Here is a 22281-nt window from a genome sequence, read left to right on the forward strand (position 1 = left end):
TACCTGTCATGATCTTGTTAAATGTTATAATCCTCCCAGTTCACTGCCCCCATCATGATAAACCTCCCCCTGCCTTTATTTTTCATTATTTTTTTAGTTTTCTACCTTGATATTGCTCTGTATTTTCTGCTCAGCCTAAGGTTCAGGTTCACAGACTGGGAAGGGGCGTTCCCCAGCAGGCTGTGACATCATCTGAAGCCATACAGGGGAGAACTTATTCCTTCACTCTGCTACACACAGCCAAGAGCAGTTCAGTGTGAGATGAGCTATGACTGGCTAAGGCTGCACAACCCCCCTAAGCACTCCAGACTGCATTTTCTGATTTTGGACTTATTTTGGACTTCTGCCAGGCCAGCAGCAGTCCAAAGTCTGTGCAAGAGATGGGCAGATTTTTAAAGCAGAAATAAAACATAGAAACATTAAAAAAAGTACTTTAGAAAGCTGTTTTATTTACCATAAAATTAGTTTTAATGAGAGTGCCCATTTAAAGGAACAGCAACATTAAGTTGCTAGGACCATCCAATTTGGCTTTAGTGTCACCTCTATGGAGTAGTGGTTTCCCAACTGAGGACCTCCAGATGTTGCAAAACTACATGCTGAGAGTTTTAGTTTTGCAACATCTGGAAGTCCACAATTTGGAAACCACTGCTCTATAGAGGTTCCACAGGTAGGAATTACCATCAGGTTAGGGGACAAATAGACCAGCTTAATCTTATACATAGATAACTTTTTGTATATAGTTTTGATAGAGTTTAACTCGTGAATATTAATGAATAATTAATAACTTACTAATTGATAATGGGGGGTCTGTTTAGAATCCACATCAGCTGGTCACAATGGATAACAGTGGAAAAAATATCTCTTGCATCTAGACCAGTGTTTCCCAAGCACAGTCCTTAAAGGTGGAAATTCCAGTACTTTTTAGCAGCTCTATGCTACAGAGGAAATTATTTTCTTCTTGAATTTCTTTTTTGTCTTGTCCACAGTGCTCTCTGCTGACACCTGATGCCCGTATCAGGAACTGTCCAGAGCAGGAGAAAATCCCCATTGCAAACCTATGCTGCTCTGGACAGTTCCTAAGACGGACAAAGGTGTTAGCAGAGAGCACTGTGGACAAAAAGAGACAAAAAAGAAATTCAAAATGAAAATAATTTCCTCTGTAGTATACAGCTGCTAGAAAAAATTGGAAGGGTAAAGATTTTTTAATAGAAGTCATTTACAAATCTGTTCAACTTTCTGACACCGGTTGATTTAAAAAAAATGTTTTCCACTGGAGTACCCCTTTACGGTACGTAAACAGGTCATGTTTTTCAGGATTTCCTTTGTATTTTACAGGTGATATTGTAGTGATGCCTGACAGAATGACCATAATTATATCACCTATGAAAGACTAAATATGTGACCTGTTGGAGGTACTTGAGGACCGCACTTGGGAAACACTTTTGGGAATCTTCATCAATCTTCTAAAAAAAACATTAAGAGTTAAAGGGGTACTCCGGAGGAAAAATCAACTGTTGCCAAATAAACAGATTTGTAAATTTCTTCTATTAAAAAATCTAATCCTTCCAGAACTTATCAGCTGCTGTATGCTGCAGAGGAAGTTGTATTGTTCTTTTCTGTCTGACAGTGCTCTCTGCTGACACCTCTGTCCATGTCAGGAACTGTCCAGAGCAGGAGAGGTTTGTTATGGGGATTTGCTTGTACACTGGACAGTTCCTGACACAGAAAGAAGCTGAGCAAAATTTATAATAGATACCCGAATACATTTGAGCCTGTGATGTCCTAGGGTCATCTCAAAGGTTTTTTGGTGGGGGTTAGTATGTGATCAAAAGTTTTCAATAAATGACAGGTATGTATTAAGGCAAATAAAGGAGAATGTCATATAGGTAGAAGTGTTGTCTCTTATATAAACAAAAATTACAATAAAAAAAAAAAAACTAATTTATAATGCTTATTTCTTTTGCAGAGATTTGCCTTTTAACAAAGGGTCGTCGAACAGCCAGTGTGAGAGCTGAGACGTACTGTCGGCTGTATTCCCTATCAGTGGAGAATTTCAATGAAGTACTAGAGGAATATCCCATGATGAGGAGAGCCTTCGAGACGGTTGCCATTGACAGACTAGACAGGATAGGTATTATTTTTTCCATATATTTCTCCCAGTTCCAGACAGTGATATATTTAGTGTGTTTAGTCTGTTGAGAGATGCAATTTTTAAGGCCAGCACATCATTCATCATTATTGTCGGTGCTTTTATGCATGTGCATGCTGGATATTGCTTTCTTCTATATTCCAAAAATTTATTGCTGCTTATCCCGACAAAGATTGATTGACAAAAAAAAAGAGTAGAAGGTCGTCTCCGCCACAGTCTTTTGTTTATTGTATCAGTGAAGGGCGATCATCCTGATCTATCTCACAAGTCAGATATATGTAATGTAACCCATATTTTTTGCAAGCAATTTTATGTTTCTATTAAATCTGATTAATCTTTTATATTGGATTTTTTTTTTACACTGAACTTTTTAAGCCCCTCCCATCCTGCATAAAGGGCTAATAGTGTGGTCCATGTGCCAGAAGCCCAGTAATATACACTCTCTAAAAAGTTTTAAGGACATCTGTCAGCTGTATTTGCTGCTAAGACCTGCCGACCATGTTGGATAGCCGCCAGGGTATAAGAGCAAACTGTACCTTTCTTGAAGCTGATGGTGGTTGCCAAACTTTAAAAAAAAAAATCCTTTTTATTTCTCAGCGAAGTGTCAAGCAGGTGGCGCAGAGCTGCTCAAGTGCCACAGCCTATCATACTCTTCTCTCATCCTCATCTCTGCCATATAGAGCTCTGTAGGTAAATAAATTAGGGTCTATGAGGTGAGGGCAAGGAAGGAGGCAAAAATGGTCAGTGAGATAAATGGACAGGACATCACTGGGGATTTGCCAGGTATAGTGCACCTCTTATGAATCCCATACAATGGCATATGATGCCCATTTGTTGAATCTATTTATTTTATAGGAACCTGTTGGAAGGAATGACTTAGTCTACTATGCTTTTCCATCCTTAAAGCAAATCTGTCACCAAGTAAAATTTAAAAAACAAAAGCAAAACAAAGATGTTACTCACATTGTGACTAAGATAATGTTCCTGTCACTTTCATCTGTGTTGACTCAAGTATGACCAGATAACAGCATCATTGTGCTGCTCAGGTCTCCTGAATTCCTCTCCATAGCAGGGGGCATGTCTGTGAGCATGAATGTTGCTGGCCCTTACATCTCCTGCAGACACCTTCTGGGTCTGTCTCTCTACAGAGAAAAAGATGACTTGCCGCAGAGACCCAAATGACAAGGTTGTCCGGTGGATTGTAAGCTGACCTGTGTGGGGACATGTAGTGGCAGGAAATATAGCCGCCAAATACTGGGTAAAAGATGCATAATTTGTAACATTTCATAACATTACGCAAATACTTTATAGAGTGTCTTAATCTTCCATCATCTGCTACATATCAATAATTTATGATTGTGACAGTGCCTCTGAGGGATACTATATATAGCAGTCAAAAGGAGGCCAGTTGGACTCTCATATGGCCTCTGCTGGCCATGGAAGCCAATGGACATGTTTAACATGGAACTTCCCCAACATACATGCAAAACATATGGAGGAAAAAAGCGGAGGTAGCGCCAGGTGCGGTGTAGGTCTTTATCCGGTATAGGTGCGTACCCAGGTGGGGGTAGCGTGTTCCTTGCCGGTGATGGTAGCTTGGTATGCAGGCCAGCAGCGTGAGGACGGAGCCCAGAGGAGAGTCTGTAGAGTAATGCAGAAGTATTGGAGAAAAAAAGCTGCGTTGGCGCTCCCAAGGAAGTAACCCAAGTCGTGGGTATTGATGCAAAATAATTTATTCTCACATGACTGGGAGCAGATACCAAAGTCAAGTCAAAATCATGATACCCTAGACATAAATTACAAAGACCAGAAGGCACTTTTGGCCAGGACAGAACTTAAAGGGCTACTTCACTGCCCCAGCATTCAGGAGTCACAGCTCCCTTTTTCAATTGCAGGTGGTTGCTGTATTACAGCAACCACCTGCAATTGAAAAAGGGAGCTGTGACTCCCGAAACGCATCTTGCTTTATATTTATTATTTTCTTTGACTTCTTATGCTGTAAGAATAAATTATTTTGCATCAATACCCACGACTTGGGTTACTTCCTTGAGAGCGCCAACGCAGCTTTTTTCCTCCAATACTTCTGCATGCAAAACATATGGCACAAGTGCTTAATAACATCTATACAAACCAAGAATTTTGTAAAAAGTTATATTTTGTCATACAATAGAAAAATGTTTCTGAAATGTTTTCAATTTTGCATTGTACTTTTAGCTTTAAAGGTGTACTTCACTGCCTCAGCATTAGGAACATTTTTTTCCGAATGCTGGGTGATGGCTGTGGGGGTCATGACGACCTGTAGACTTGCATTGAGGGAGCATGGCATGACGTCATGACCCCCCGCAGCTTGCACCCAGCATTCAGAACAAAATATTCTGAACGCTGGGGCAGTGAAGTAGCCCTTTAAGTTCTGTCCTGGCCAAAAGTGTCTTCTGGTCTTTGTAATTTATGTCTAGGGTATCATGATTTTGACTTGGCTTTGGTATCTGCTCCCAGTCATGTGATATTCTTTTTGTTTCTTGGGTGTTTACTTCTGGTACACTAGATGATAAATGATAGCAAGCAGAATTTGGACCCAGAACTCCGTGCTAGCTCTGCCCATCGCAGAGCGACTCCACTGCAATTCACAGTCAGAGTTCGGGAGACTGGTGGTGCTCAGTTAGGTAAACCAACAACATCCAAAATGCAATAATAAAGAAAAGAAATCCAGCGGCACTCATCACTCCAATGCAATACACTCTGAAGGGTGCACTTTTCTAAATATCCACACCATACCCCAACTTAACACACAAAGGCAATATCACGTTTGATCTGCTGTTGAATGAACCAAAATCTTCTAGTGACCAGGTTTGGTTCATTTCTGAACATATACTCAAGTTTTCTGGGGCTTAAAAGTGCAGTTGCCTGAGGTTTGGAATCCGGCAAAATGATACATTCAGTAATGAACTGGACATAGTCACTAGAAGACTATGTTTGGTCCGTTCAATTGAATGAACACAGCCCTGGCACACTGGGGTATGTGCTGGCATACTGTTCTGTCAATGCATACCCTGAATGTATTCCTTGGACAAAATGTGAACATAGCCTTATCTTGGATCGAGTCTTGAAAGCAACTTTGAATGTACATCTAATTTGTCTTCTTGTATCTCTAAACATCTGTCAGATTATTAGTTCTTATGTAAAGTTCAGTGCCAGTATTTATTGACACCATCACAGGGGGGAGAAGTTTTTCAAAACCTGTCCAGGAGAAAAGTTGCCCAGTTGCCCATAGCAACCAATCAGATCGCTTCTTTCATTTTTGAAAAGGCCTCTGAAAAATAAAAGAAGTGATCTGGTTGGTTGCTATGGGCAACTCATCAACTTTTCCTCTTGATAAATCTCCCCCCGTTTGTACACATTGATAAGTCTAAACTCTTCTAGTAGAATCTTCAATTCATAAAAGCCTTTAGAAGAGCCATTAGAAGCTGAACTGTGAATTTAGGGCTTGTTTACAGAGTCATCTGTCCCCGTTATTTCATGCCTGTTATTAAATCTGTTCCAGCCTTTTGCAAACGGTTGTAGATGAATCCCATTGATGTCAATGGGATTTTTTTTTACAATCCTTTGTCATCCTTTTGCATCTGTTTGGTTTCTATTACATTTTTTATTTTACAGGAAAAAAGATGGTGCATGCAGTGGTTTTTTCCCCATCAAAAAACAGGCAGAGAAACCAATATCATAAATTTAACATTGAAGTCAATGGGAAATGGAAGAGCCTTTAATGTCAACTCATTTTTGATCCGTTTTTATTTCTGAGCATGCTCAGAAGAGGTGTGAACAACCAGGAAATAGTCAGATGGAAAAAAAAACACAAGCCAACAATAAAGGATGCAAAAAGATGTGAAAGGATACAAAAGGATGCAAAAGGATGCCACTTGTCCTTTATTTTTATTTTATTTTTTAAATAGTCCGTTAAAATAACAGACACATGGCATCCTGTTGCATCCTTTTGTTAGAATGAACAAGAGAGGAATTTATTCAAATGTATAATTGGTACACACAGTAACTTGGGTGTTTTTTTCAACTTATAAAGTTATGGCAAATCACAAGTATATGCTATCTCTTTACAATTGTTAAAAAATACCTGTCACCAAAAAAACTTTTCTAAACTAACTCAGACTATGATCCCTAACTACTCCTAACACCCTTCCCACCCTTAAAAATTTCAGAGCTTTAAAAAGCTGTGTATCATACCTTTATTCTTGCTCACATCCAGCAGGAGAAAGTGGCCGTTTCCCAGCAGGCATGACATCACTGAAGCCTGCTGGGGGACCATTTCCACCCTCACATGGTTGCAGTGCTGTGATGAATAGAAGATCTCAATCTCTGTGCAGCTTTCAGTGAGGCTATGTGCAGCTGTGAATCAAGCTCAGTGCAGAGAAACACTGCCAGGCTGGGAGGAGACCAAACTCACTGTATTAATTGTGGCAGGGAGCAGACCAGAGCCACCTAGTGGCCGTCTTTTCTATTACATTTTAAACATATTTATGTTGATAATTGTAAAAGCAAGTGAGTGGGAAAGTGACTGCTAAATACACAAGGAACACTATAATAAAAGTTGTATTACTCTTTAAAGGTTTAACCTCTACCCCCCCCCCCCCCCCCAATTCTGTGAAGTTGAGGAGTATACAATGTATACACCTTTAACCATCCACCCTTCTAACCCCGGCTTCCTGGGTATACAGGGAACTGCAGCCTAATATTTCAAAGTGAATGATGTGGCTATGCTACAGTAGCCCGCATGACTGGCTGACTGAGAGCACTTGGGGAGGGAAAAACAGTGAAGAGACATATCTCTACACAGAAAATGCAACCCTTCATTCTCACTGTCTGTGGGGGTTCCTGGAGTTCTGACCACCAACAATCACATTTATGATGGTAGATCAGCCTAGATCTGTTCCCAAAGATAATGGAGCACTTCACAGATGTCCTAGTCTTAAACATAATTCTTATGGAAAATGGCTTTCTAACTATTGACATGGTACACAGACATTGAGATGGTGGGATTTGCGTTGACCCTCTTCAATTTCCAAAACAAAAGAAATGTGGTAGAACATCTGCACCCCTTTAATAGTGCTCAAAGTAAGGTTGACATCACAAAAAGGTCATACATCAGATACACAGTAAATAAGACAAATATATACTGTTGTATTCTGAAATATTTCTAAGGGACAAAATATGTTTTTAGGTGTTGTCTGCATTTGGTATATGTTTTTATATTTGTTTATCTGTTTTATTAATAGTAAGCTTTATCCAGACGTAAACCTGTCAAACATTTTTATGCAACCTGACATTTCATTTGCTTTCATCGCCCCTGCTTGGCATTGAGTACTGCTCTTTACCCTGCTGTTAGAAAGTTTCTCCAATCCCTTCTAAGAACTTATTTAATCTAAAATACTCTATAGCAGCATACAATTGTGACCATAGAATGGTGCAGCTCTCGCAATTTGGTCTTCTTTGGGGCTAATAACAGTGGGGGAGATTGATCAAAACCTGTGTAGAGGAACAGTCGTGCAATTGACCTTATCAACCAATCAGATTTCTTCTTTCATCTTTAAAAAGGCTTATGAAAAATTAAGGTAGTGTTCTGATTGGTTGCTATGGGCAACTGCACCACCCTTCCTCTAAACAGGTTTTGATAAATCTCCCAATATCTCTCATAAAAGAAAATGCATGAAATATAGGACTTTATTCACTAATCTTGTATATTATCACTTTTAAATCAAAAGTTCAAAGAACATGACCCATAATTACATTATATAGTGTGACTGAACACTCCAATACAAGGGGATTCAAAAAGGATAGTGCAAAAATAATGTCCTATAGTTAAAGTAACATCAGTGGTAAATGGTTGGTGACTGAAAACTAGGACAAGGACAACATACAGCCCTTAGCAACCAATCACAGTACAGCTATTATTTTCAAAAACTAAATGTGCTTCTATAGTGTGACATAAGATGGTGACATTGAAGCAAGAAAATATTTTTACATGTTGGAATAGGCAAGAATGAGGTCTGTTGTGTCAACAAAGAAACTTTAACAATAAATGGGCTCCTCATAGAAACTGCATTTCTCGTTGGGTGAAGCAATTCTACACTCCTGGGAGACTTCAGAAGAGACAGTGAACAGGATTGGAGCCATGTACCAGCATAATCCCATGGAGTCGACCAGGCTGATTAGTATGGAACTACAGGTGCCAGAAATCACAGTATGGTGTATCTTACGAAAACATCTGCATTGTAAGCCATAAAGATGGCATCTTCTTCAGGAGTTGAAACCAAATGAATAACTAAAATGCTTGGACTTTTGCACTGACTTGTAGGGACAATTGGAAGAAGGCAAATTCACTAACAGGCTTGTGTTCTATGATAAGTCGACCTTTCACCTCAGTGAGAAAGTCTATCACCACAACATTAAAATTTGGGGCTCAAAAATACATGCCTTTATGGGGTAGTAAACATGTTCTGTCAAATAAGCAGGAACAAAGTATACCTTATTTTTTGGCTAGGATTTTGTCACTGGCTGCTCCTATCTGGAAATGTTTGTCAAATTTCCATGTGGATGTTTGCCAATTCCTGAATGAAACTCTACCGGAACGTTGGTGAATCTGCTCTCTCCCCAGCCAAGGATCTGACCAACCTGAGACCATGCATTACTGAAACAGCCCGTACCCGAGGATATGCTGGCTGTGTCTGGACAGAACTGGACTACCACCTAGACATCTGCTGCGTCACAAATGGAAATCACTCTGAACGTTTGTAGTGTATAGTGGATAGATTGCAATAAATTTGTGTTATGTTCTCTCGGTTATGAATCCCCAGACTATAATTTTGCCCCATTCTTTTTGAATCCCATTGTATTTTACCTTTAAAGAAGTACTCTGCTGGAAAACATTTTCTTTTAAATCAACTGTTGCCAGAAAGTGAAATAGATTTGTAAATTACTTCTATTTAAAAATCTTCCAGTACTTATCAGCTGCTGTGTGCTCCACAGGAAGTACTTTTCTTTTTGAATTTTCTTTCTGTCAGACCACAGTGCTCTCTGCTGACACCTCTGTCCATATCAGGAACTGTCCAGAGTAGCAGAGGTTTGCTATGGGGATTTGCTCCTACTGTGGACAGTTCCTCTGGACAGAGGTGTCAGCAGAGAGCACTGTGGTCAGACAGAAAGGAAATTCAAAAAGAAAAGTACTTCCTGTGGAGCATACAGCAAGTGATAAGTACTTGAAGATTTTTAAATAAAAGTAATTTACAAATCTGTTTAACTTTCTGGCACCAGTTAATTTAAAACCTTTTTTTTCGAGCAGAGTACCCCTCCAAGCTGATATTTTCCTTTCATTTATTTATTTATTTACAGTATTAAATATTTATAGAAATCCTTGCCATCAATTTCTGACATTTGTAAAAGGATTTTTCTAAACTGCAGAAATAATCTATTTATCCAGATTTTATCTGGTGACAAATTAGATAGCGGAGATGGAAGACAACAATGCCATTTATTTATGGAGCACCAAGAAAATAGGTTTCAGCTCTCCAAGAGGTATAATTTAGCGCTGTTGACAAGGGCACTGACAGGGCAACATGGGTTAACATACTGATTTCTTTTCTCCTGAGCAGACAAAAAACAGTATTACTAAAACGGTATGATTGGATTATGGGAAGAATCTGTTGCCTTGTGATACAGTTTCTGTAACAAGTGCTATCTGTAGTGGAGTATTTTATTTATTATATTTTTTAGGTATATTTTAAGACTATAAAATGATGTGTCAAAGTTAATTTTTTGCATTATATTTGTTTAGCTATAAGAGAGTTTTGGAAATTTTAACTGCTAATTTAAAATGTAATTTCAGCCAACGATGTCGAAATAGGTATAATATAATGGGTACATGTTTTTGTTATCATCTACCATGTTGGTCAAAAACATTTACTGATTATATTATACCAATTTTGGGAATAAATCTCTATTTTAAGTGATTTAGGAATTTTTTTGGTACTGATGATTTTTTTTCTTCTTCTTTCATATTAGCTATTATACACATTGGGTATTTGTATTATTTTTATTTAACATCGATTTCTGTAGTTGTGAGCTGCACTACTTTTGATTCTATCTTTTTAACATGTAATTTGCTTCTCAGCTCCATAAAGGGGTATTCTGGAGCCTTAATCCTACTCTTTTTATAAGAGATCAGAATGAGATCATTTAAAAAAAATTTTACTCACCTGCACCAATCCGCAACTGATGCTGTCTCGATGCTGCAGGTGCCCTCTGTCAAGTGCTTCCTGGTCTCCTGTTGACACATTAGCAATACCTGCTCAGCCAATCACTGGCTATAATAGTGATCCTCTTCAGCCAATGGTTGGCTGAGCAGGTAATCCCTATGTGTCAAGAGGAGACCAGGAACAGCTCAGCAGCAGGAACCAACAGTGTTGGAATGGCACCAGTGGAGGACCGGTGGCAGGTGAGTACAGATTTTTATTTTTCATCATCCCACCCTGAGCTCTTTTAATAGCCCTTTAACACTGATAGTTTTGATCAATAAAAACTTTGTACCACTTGAAATGACTTTCCACCCAGAAGAATGTATCATCTTTCAACTGGATAGGTGATAAATAATAACCTCATGAAGGTTGGACCACTAGGACTTTAACCAATTTCCAGGTTAATCCCTTGTGCCCCGAGCCACAAGAACAGACTCTGGTTGTTATCACTTATTCAGTAGCTAAGTCATAAATAATTGCAGCTAGAATACCCCTTTAATTATCGTTCATGCCTAACTTCTTAGACATTTCTAAGATGGTTGTAAAGTCAGAAACTTCAAGGGTATATGCACTCTATTTACTCAAAACATTTAATTGTGACGTCATCAGACACAAATTCCTTACATCTTTTCATTGGAGAACCATACGTACTCAATGAGCTGCCATATAGTACTCCATGTAAAGCCTTAAAAGTCAATATTCCCCTTAGAAGGAATCCTTTATTGGAAAATGCCTCTATAATAAGACATTACATTAAGACCGGCACAACATCACAAATACTATGGGTACTATGTTGTGGTCTGTTTTTGGGTTAGGGGATAGTAAAGTAATTTTTTTGAATTTTTATGGTATATATTTTTGTGCTTTTCTCCAAAAAGAGTTTTATAGTAAAGGCAATAGAAGAAAAATAAATTATGAATTCATTTTATCATTTCTTTTATTCGTTGTATGGTGAACAAAACACTAAAAAAAAGTAACCTCGGATTGAAAAACTTGTCACTGTATTAGATGTTTCTGTTTTTCATACTTTTGGTTACATTCAAAACAACTTGTACCTATTCTGTTTCTCATACTTTCATATACATTCTTACAGCTGTCATACATTTTGTCTTTCCGTTGTAATGTGTATATAAAATAAATTAAGTGGATAACTTACCAACACAGAACCAGTCACCTGTAGCCCTTAAAATGTAAGTGGGAATTGCTGAAGCCAGACTTTTTAATTTTTTTAATTAGATTATTTGTTTTTTTAATTTATTTGATACTGATATATAACTTAAAACACCATCATGGAAAAACAATTTTTTTCATTCAAAAATGATATACCACCATAATATCAAACGTAGAACAAAATATGTTTTATTTATTTATTTATTTAATTTATTCATTTATTTTTTGTAAATAAATTTAAATTAGGAACAATGTTTTTCCCATCTTGTCACATTTATCCTTTCTTTCCCCAAAACTTTATCCGCATTCATCGCAAAGTTTCTAACTATAAATGGTGAAAAAAAAAAACTAAATTCTATACTCAATAAAAAAAAATATATATATATAAAATTTTCTATTTATAATGTTTTATTTTTATTGCAATTTACATTCAGGCTTCAAAGAGGACCTGGAAAAGAAATTCAGGTTTGTTTTTGCCTTCCTCAAACAATAGCCAAAAAGCATTAGTTTCATTTGTTAACGCTTTCTTACATAAATGCTGTCTTTACTCTCCTGTTAGTACTATGCTTCTTACTAGTTGTACTGTTCTTCTTAGAAACTAAGTGAGATTTCTCCGACAGCTTGAATGCATAGTAGGTAGTCCGAGGTTTTATGTGAACTGAATACAGTGCAACAGCATGATCTTGTGTGTGGCTAGATATCGTTTTGCTGAAAGTTGGTGAAAATACGTGAGAATTTTCACCACCGAACTACCACTGCTTTTTCCCATTTTGTCCTGTGGTATTTCGCCTTTACTTTGCAATCTCCACCTCTTCACCTTCATGTTGCAACTTTTGATGTGCTTCTTTTTAATATATTTTTTTTCTGCGACCTAAATACTAATAATGGACATGAATACTAATCTTCTGTAGGACTTCCTGAAGCCTATTTTATGCTACATCATGGGAACGTTAGGAATGCTCCTGTATTTTTCCTTTGCATGCATATTATTTTCCGCATTGCAATGTGGTTGCCCCAAGTGTGAAGTGATTGCATAGGATCCGGAATGTTAAGTCCACCAGACTTATGGTAGCATAACATAGGCTACAATGGCAGTACATTGGGGTTTAAACATATTTTACTTAGGTCAGAATAGGACTATTTGACAACATCATTGTTGCACTAAAATTGGCAGACAGTGGGAAACATTTCCAAAAAAAAAAAAAAAAAAAAACTGAATTGCTAACAGTCGGCAAAAAGGGTGCAAGGGTTGTTTGGATGTGCGCCAATTTCTTAAATGGGTGCATGAATTTATTTGAAGGTGGAGCAAATGTTATGCAATGGAGCATGCTCATTGATACTAAAAAATGTTGCAAACAATTTATAAAAATTAATATGTGACTTTTTGCTCCATTAGAAAAGCCCTTTTACAATGTACGACTGACCAGGCATAGGTAGGTCGACAGTTTTGTGGCATAGAAACTGTACCATAGGATTCAGAAGCATGCAAAAAAAAAAAAAAAAAAATGGCCAACCAAGGTTGGATTCACACTAGAGTAATTTATAGACTTGCAAATCTGTAAATATTTTTGTGGGCGCAATGATATTGGAGCTCCATTGTTGTAAAACCTGTTTGTATAGCTATAGAGTGAAAGAAAATAAAGGAACCTGATTCCAGTATCCACTAGGGGGTATAGGCCCATTAAACTCAATAGTAAATATATAGGCTGTAAACTACAACGTTCCCATATTGATGCCTCTAGGCATAGCTTAACATAATTTAACTTTATGACTAAGTGGATGGAAGAAGGTGATTTGGAAACCAAGGAAATGGTAAGACGATTGGCACAGTTATCATATTCTAATAAATAATGCAATATGCCTTTAAAGGGGTATTCTGGGAGTATCAATTCTCCAGTTGTGCTCAGGCAGGTGCTATGATGAAAAAAAATCATATACTTTCTCCCCTTTTGCTGCCTTTGTCATGGAACTTTTGCATTTCCTAGATCGGAGTAGGCATGTGGAATTGTCCACTAAGCCACTAAGTGGTTGAGGCCAGACAACATTTTGGCCACTGATTGGCTAATCAGATAATCCCACATGCTGGCTCCAACCCCAGAGGTGCTGCACAGGAGACCAGAGCCCTGTGATAACAGAAACGGCTTGGAGGGAGGGGGTGCAATTGTAAGTATACCCCTTTAAGCCAGTCGTCTTCTGCTACCTTTTTATAACCTATATAATGTTTTAACTAGAAATACATACAAATAGATTTTGTTCAGAGAGCATTGTCACCCAGATGCGTCCAAATATTCAATCATTAGCTCTATCTATAGTCAAAAGATTCAGTACTAGTACAAGATTCAGTACTTCAGTTCAGATATTAATATCTATGCTGAACATTAGAGATAAGCGAATTTATGAAAAATTTGATTCAGCCGATTCGCCAAATTTATTTGCGGTGAATCTGTATTCAAAACAGCTATTTCTGGCCAATGTAACACACATAAGGTGTGTGCTGGGTTAGTGAAATAATACTGTTATTCAGTATGATATGCAGATTATAGGCATCGCTATTAGAATCACTGTCGCAGAGCAGCACAATGACAGAGCCTGGAGGTGACATCAGTATGAGGAGACCATATAGTGGCTGAATGACAGCGTGGAGGTGGCGGCAGCATGAGAAGACCATATAGTGGCTGAATGACACAGTGGGAGTTGGTGGCAGCATGAAGAGACCATATTGTGGCAGAATGAGACAGCCTGGAATTGGCGACAGTATGAGGAGACCATATTATGGCAGAATGAGACAGCCTGGAGTTAGCGGTAGCATGAGGAGACCATACAGTGGCTGAATGACACAGCCTGGAGTTGGTGGCAGCATGAGGAGACCATATAGTGGCTGAATGACACAGCCTGGAGTTGGCGGCAGCATGAGAAGACCATATAGTGGCTGAATGACACAGCCTGGAGTTGGCGGAAGCATGAGGAGACCATATTGTGGCAGAATGAGACAGCCTGGAGTTGGCGACAGCATGAGGAGACCATATTATGTCAGAATGAGACAGCCTGGAGTTGGCGGCAGCATGAGGAAACCATATAGTGGCTGATAGACACAGCCTGGAGTTGGTGGCAGCATGAGGAGACCCTATAGTGGCTGAATGACACAGCTTGGAGTTGTCGGCAGCATGAGGAGACCACCATATAGTGGCTGAATTACACAGCCTGGTGGTGGCGAAAGCATGAGGAGACCATATAGTTGCAGAATGAGACAGCCTGGAGGTGGCAGCAGCATGAGGAGAACATATGGTAGCAGTATGAGACAGCCTGGAGGTGGCATCAGCACCATCAGGAATCCTGAAAGTGACCCGGTGCTGTGGGTGGCAATACCAGTACCCGGTGATGAAGGTGGGTGAAAAAAGGAGAACTTGGCATGAGATGTGTGGCACCAGGCAGGTGGCAGGATCAGAATAGTAGCTGAAGCAGGTAGGCAGAAGAAAATGGTCTCTTTTGTAAAAGTGTTAGTGTGCACAAGTAAGTATTGAGTAGAGATGAGCGAACTTTTGAAAAATTGGATTTGGCCGATTTGCCGAATTTTCCGAAAAAATTTGTTTCAGGTCGAATTAAAAACGGCTATTTCTGGCCTACAGAGAGCCTCACTAGGGGTGTAGAACACTTTGCTTTGTTCTACAATTCCTAAGATTAAAAGATGAACTTCGAAATTTTAATTGCTATTTTAGGCCCAGGCCCAGCAGCATCAGTAAACCATATATTGACTGAATGACACAGCCTGAAGGTGGCTGATTCATGAGGAGACCCTTTAGTGGCTAAATGGCACAGCCTAGAGGGGACTGAAGCACGAGGAGACCATATAGCGTCTGAATGGCACAGCCTGGAGTTGGCAGAAGCGTGAGGAGACCATTGAAACTTAAGATTTTGAAATAGAAATTTGAGCTTTTGAAATTGAAATTGAGGATTTTGAAATTGAAATTTTAACTCCCAAGTTTTAGTGTCCTAGGCCCCGGCGTGTGGGTACAAAAGACCAAATCTAACAAGGAGTCACATGGCAGCACAATGAGAGAGCCTGGAGGTGGCATCAGAATGAGGAGACCATATAGTGGCTAAATGACTGCCTTGAGTTTGTGGCATCATAGGGGAGACCATATAGTGTCTGAATGGCACAGCCTGGAGTTGGCTGAAGAATGAGGAGACCATATAATTTATGAATGACACAGCCTGGAGCTGGCAGCAGCATGGGTAGACACTAGGGCTTCACAATCCCTAAGATTAAAAGATTCATTTTGAAAATTAAATCGAAGATTTATGGTAGCTAGTGCTACCATAAAAAATGTTTTAGGTCCAGGCCCAGCTGCATCAGTAAACCATATATTGGCTGAATGACACAGCCTGGAGGTGGCTGAATCATGAGGAGACTATATAGTGGTAGAATGGCACAGCCTGGAGTTGACTAAAGCCTGAGGAGACCATATAGTGTCTGAATGGCACATCCTGGAGGTGGCTGAAGCATGAGGAGACCATATAGTGTCTGAATGGCACAGCCTGGAGATGGCTGAATCATGAGAGACCATATAGTGGCTGAATGGCACATCCTGGACGTGTCTGAAGCATGAGGAGACCATATAGTGGCTGAATGGCACAGCCTGGAGTTGGCTGAAACATGAGGAGGCCATATAGTGGCTGAATGGCACAGCCTGTAGGTGGCTGAATGGCACAGCCTGGAATTGGCTGAAGCATGAGGAGGCCATATACTGGCTGAATGGCACAGTCTGAATTTGGCTGAAGCATGAGGAAACCATATAGTGGCTTAATGGGAGTGTGCTGCAGCATGAAGAGACCATATAGTGGCTGAATGGCACAGCCTGGAGTTTGTGGCAGCATGAGGAGACCATATAGTGTCTGAATGGCACAGCCTGGAGGTGGCTGAAGCATTAGGAGACCATATAGTGGCTGAATGGCACAGCCTGGAGTGTGCTGAAGCATGAGGAGACCATATAGTGACTGAATGGCACAGCCTGGAGTTGGCTGAGGCATGAGGAGACCATATAGTGACTGATTGGCACATCCTGTAGTTTGTGGGAACATGAGGAGACCATATAGTGGCTGAATGGCATAGCCTGGAGTTTGTGGCAGCATGAGAAGAGACCATATAGTGGCTGAATGGCACAGCCTGGAGGTGGCTGAAGCATTAGGAGACCATATAGTGGCTGAATGGCACAGCCTGGAGGTGGCTGAAGCATGAGGAGACCATATAGTGGCTGAATGGCACAGCCTGGAGTGTGCTGAATCATGAGAGACCATATAGTGGCTGAATGGCACATCCTGGACGTGTCTGAAGCATGAGGAGACCATATAGTGGCTGAATGGCACAGCCTGGAGGTGGCTGAAGCATGAGGAGACCATATAGTGGCTGAATGGCACAGCCTGGAATTGGCTGAAGCATGAGGAGGCCATATAGTGGCTGAATGGCACAGCCTGAAGTTGGCTGAAGCATGAGGAGACCATATAGTGGCTGAATGGCACAGCCTGGAGTGTGCTGAAGCAAGAAGAGACCATAAAGTGGCTGAATGGCACAGCCTGGAGTTTGTGGCAGCATGAGGAGACCATATAGTGGCAAAATGGCACAGCCTGGAGGTGGCTGAAGCATGTGGAGACCAAATAGTGGCTGAATGGAACAGCCTGGAGTTTGTGGGAACGCGAGGAGACCATATAGTGGCTGAATGGCATAGCCTGGAGTTTGTGGCAGCATGAGAAGAGACCATATAGTGGCTGAATGGCACAGTCTGGAGTGTGCTGAAGCATGAGGAGACCATATAGTGGCTGAATGGCACAGCCTGGAGTTTGTGGCAGCATAAGGAGACCATATAGTGGCTGAATGGCACAGCCTGGAGGTGGCTGAAGCATGAGGAGACCATATAGGGGCTTAATGGCACATCCTGGAGGTGGCTGAAGTAAGAGGAGACCATATAGTGTCTGAATGGCACATCCTGGAGTTTGTGGCAACATGAGGAGACCATATAGTGGCTGAATGGCACAGCCTGGAGTTTGTGGCAGCATGAGAAGATACCATATAGTAGCTGAATGGCACAGCCTGGAGTGTGCTGAAGCATGAGGAGACCATAAAGTAGCTGAATGGCACAGCCTGGAGTTTGTGGCAACATGAGGAGACCATATAGTGTCTAAATGGCACAGCCTGGAGGTAGATGAAGCATGAGGAGACCATATAGTGGCTGAATGGCACCGCCTGGAGTTGGCTGAAGCATGAGGAGACCATATAGTGGCTGAATGGCACAGCCTGGAGGTGGTGAAGCATGAATAGACCATATAGTGGCTAAATGTCACAGCCTGGAGGTGGCAGCAGAAGCATTAGGAGTCCTGAAAGTGACCCGGTAATACAGTGGTGTGGTGGGTGGCAATACCAGTACCCAGTGACGTAGGTGGGTGAAAAAAGGTCTGATGCGAAGGAATGTTTGTAACTGGGGAGAAGCGCCTTAAATCTGTTTGGCATTATCTATATTTGTGAAGTGTTGGTGTGGCACCATGGTCAATCTACTCTGGTTCAACAAGCATTGGTGGGTGGAAATCCTGGCTGATCCATGCCTAATTCATCTTCACAAAGGTCAGTCTCTCCACATTTTTTGTGGACAGACGAGTTCTCCTTGGGGTGACTATGGCCCCCGCCGCACTAAACACCCGCTCTGATGGCACACTACTGGCCGGGCAGGACAGCTTTTCCAGGGCAAACTCTGCTAGTTGCGGCCACAAGTCAAGTTTGGCTGCCCAGAAGTCTAGCGGATTTTCAAGGTGTGTTGACATGGGCATGTCAAGGTATGCCACCACCTGCTGGTTAAGGTCCTGCTCCAGGTCTACCTGCTGCTGATGAGTTGCTTCACTGTGCGGGTGAAGAAAGGTACTCATCAGCGACTGTAGACTCAGGCTGCTGTTGATAGAGCTGGTACTGCTCCTGCCAGCCCACCCCTCCCCAGCAGCCATGGCAGGGGAAGGTGAGTGCAGGGGGGCCCCCGATTCAGACCTGCAAGAGGATGGACGATGGCGCCGATAGGCATCGGCAACTGACTATATAGGATGCCTCTGTAGTAGGTCACTTTGTCCTCCCTCTCAGTGGGTGTAAAAAAAGGCCCCTATTTTGTGGTGGTAGTGAGGGTCCAATAAGGTGGAGATCCAGAAGTCATTCCGCTGCCAAATGGTGACAATTCGGCTGTCACTACGCAAGCACGTGAGCATGCATCATACCATTTGTGCAAGTGACTCGGAGGAACTCCCGGCCTCCATCTCCACTGCATAATGCCATGGCGTGTCCGGGTCATCTGTCTTTCCTTCCTCATAACCCTCTAGCTCCTCTGGCTGCTCCTGCTCCTCCTCTCCTTTCAGATTACTAGTGTTGAGCGGCATAGGCCATATACGAATTATATAGGCCATATTCGAATTACATAGGCCATATTCGTCATATATTCGCTACTATTCGCATATTCGTAATATTCTCGTTTTATTTTCGCATATGCGAAAATCAGCATATACAAAATTAGCATAAGCAAAAATTTGCATATGCGAAAATTAGCATATGCAAATGTTCGCATACGTGAAAATTCGCACACCAGTCTCACACAGTAGTATTAGAGCCTTCTTTACACCACGCAAGCTGGAAGCAGAAAGGGATGATCACTGTGATGTGTACTGTGAAAATAAAAACAAAAAACGAATATTCGTAATTACGAATATATAGCGCTATATTCGCGAATATTCGTGAATTCGCGAATATGCGATATTCGCGAATAAAATTTGCATTGCGAATATTCGCGAGCAACACTACAGATTACTAGAGAAACTGTCCATTTGGTGAAACCTAAACTGTGCTCCACTGTGCCTCTCCCCCTCCAGTTCAGCCCCCACAGGGCTCATGTGGCCATGAGATGTAGGCGCAACGTCTCCAGTGCCCTGACCAGCCATCGTTTCCAACACATATCGTAAGAAATGAAGCAGTGGAATGACATCGTTCATCCCGTAATCCTGGCGACTTACTAATAATGTGGCTTCCTCAAAGGACCTGAGCAAACAGCAGGTATCACGTATGAGCTGCCACTGGTTCACGTTGAAGTTACACAGGGGAGTACTCCTATCCACTTGGATCATCATGAAATCGGTGATGGCTTTTCTCTGTTCTTACAGAAGGTCCAACATATGGAGGGTGGATTTCCAACGTGTGGCAACGTCACAAATCAGACTATGTTGGGGGAGACCGTTCTGACGCTGCAGCTCAAGGAGGGTGTGCTTTGCGGTGTACGAGTGGCTGAAGTGCATGCAAAGTTTCCTTCCCATTGTTCGGATGTCTTGCAAATGGGGGGAACACTTCAGGAACTGCTTCACAACCAGATTGAACACCTGTGCCATGCAGGGCGCATGGCTCAGCCTTCCCAGTCGCAGCACATGCAAGATGTTCTTCCCATTGTCAGTCACCATGGTTCCCATTTCCAGTTTTCGTGGAGTAAGCCATGCTCCGATTTCTTTACTGTGTGACTCCGTTCGCCAAGGCAAACCATTAAAAAAGAACAGCGTGACACCGCCGTGCCCTGCACACATGGTATGCTGAAGGGCGACTGAGACTTGTCCGGGCAGTGGATGCTGAGGACATGGTGGAGGATGAGTAGGCGGAGCCATGCTGCTGCTGCTGCTGCCAGGAGGGGACCAGCCATCATCACCCAGCTTCCCAGGTTATTCATCTCACATCAAGGACTGTACCATTGGGTCAGAGTGAGTGGTCCTTATCAGACCGTACATCTTTTACTAGCTGGCAGTTACTATTACCAGCTGCATCGCTGTGTATGTATTTTATTCCTACATCTGTATCCCCTGATGAACCCCGCATTGCTCCACATTATCCCTTTTGGAGGGGGAATGCGTCAGCATTAATAACACTTTGTGTGTATTTGCACAGATGATGTCTTGTAGGATATTTGGTTGTTGTGATAAGTGATGGTTTGGAGCCCAATATCACTTGTCTGAGCTCTAATTTCCATCCTACCTATACCTGTTTTATTTTATATAGTTTTTCGAGGACTACCTATCTTATCACAAATATTATTAAAGGTTACGTTTTAACGAGCTAACTATTCTATTTCTGTGAACATAGGACACACAGCTCCCTTCGGCTGAGGTGGGGGAGCCTTGGCTGGCTGAAAGAGGGAGCGGTGTGCCACTGGGTGATGCAGCAGGCTGGACCACTACATCGGAGCCACGGTTCTCCCAGGCCACTTTGTGGTGATGAAGCATATGTTGATGCAGGGCCGTGGTGCCAACATTGGGAATCTGGCCACGCTTCACCTTCTGCCGACATATCTTGCATGTGGCTATGTTAACCTCATCCGGATGCTTGATAAAAAAAACTGCCACACCGCCGAGTGGCTTATTTTCCCACCAAAAGTCCACATTAATTGACTGCTACTGCCGCCATCTCCAGGAACCCCTGTTCCACTACCGGGAAGGTAGGCTGCTGTGAAGCAGGTGCACGTTTGGCTCCAGAATTTCTACTTCTGCTACCATGCTGACTGCAAACCATGCTACCACCTTGCTGGCTCAGCTGCTGCCTCACAAGCAACCTGCAACTCTCTTCTCCTGATGATGATGAAGCCCCTTCTGCACCCGGCTCCCAAGTGTGATAGGCTTCATCAACAAGTGTCTGCACATCACTGATGTCCTCCTCAGGTTCCTCAACAGTGTCTGTTTCAGGACCCTGAGCCCTGGCAACACCACCTCCCACACCACTCTCCTCATCACTACTTGCCTGCCTAGCAGATGTCTCCTCCACTTCTTGGCTTGGCAGTAGCTGCTGACTGTCCTCTATTAGATCGTCCTCACTGAATAGTGGAGCTGAACCCACATCATCAGATACTTCTTTAGGGGAGGGAACAGCATAGGACAGAGGCTATGGGTGAACATTGACTGCTCACGGGCCATGCCAACGGAGGGTTGTGTCTGAGGAACCCACCGACTGTACTGGGGGTATCAGATGTCACTTGTGAAGAAAAGGATGACCGTGTTAACCAATCGATGACGGTGGATGGGTTGATGGTCGAGACATGACCGCTAACTGATACTGGGAGCTCAGGCCTCTCACTGCGACTCCTGCTGCCACTCACCCCTAGTCTGCTGCAACCTCTACCTGATGAATTTAGGCCTCTGCCACTCCTCTGTGCACGTCCTGGTACTTCTCTGCCTGACATACTTAGTGCGTATATAAGGGTAGTACAATACGCTCCACTACGCTTAAAAAAGTATTTGTCTACAGCACGAGCAGGTGTGTACTTTTGACTGGCTTTTCACAGTATCTAGGCCCTTAAGACTTTAACGGGAACAAAATCGTACACCACTTAGATGTACATATATGGTATGCACTTATGAGGGGAGGACAATGCGCTCCAGTATGCTTAAAACAGTGTTTTGTCTACAACACCAGCAGGTGTATACTATTGCTTGGCGTTTCACAGTATCTAGGCCCTTAAGACTTTAACAGGAACAAAATGGTACATCACTTAGATGTACTTATGTGGTATGCACTTATGAGGGGAGGACAATGCGCTCCAGTACGTTTAAAACAATATTTGTCTACAACACCAACAGGTGTGTACTTTTGGCTGGCCTTTCACAGTATCTAGG

The 22281-nt window shown here is 41.8% G+C and overlaps 1 protein-coding gene across 2 annotated transcripts in view; it reads left to right on the forward strand.

Annotated features, from left to right (window-relative positions):
* The window catches only part of HCN1 (hyperpolarization activated cyclic nucleotide gated potassium channel 1), a 437731-nt gene that overhangs the window by 409343 nt on the left and 6107 nt on the right, over positions 1 to 22281 (forward strand). For both annotated transcript variants that reach the window (XM_056542019.1, XM_056542027.1), the window contains exon 7: positions 1967 to 2131. In XM_056542019.1, the coding sequence (XP_056397994.1) occupies positions 1967 to 2131 (165 nt within the window). The remainder of the gene's footprint in view (positions 1 to 1966; positions 2132 to 22281) is intronic.

The sequence above is a fragment of the Hyla sarda genome, chromosome 1 (genome assembly GCF_029499605.1).
Source record: "Hyla sarda isolate aHylSar1 chromosome 1, aHylSar1.hap1, whole genome shotgun sequence".
Lineage (NCBI taxonomy): Eukaryota > Metazoa > Chordata > Amphibia > Anura > Hylidae > Hyla > Hyla sarda.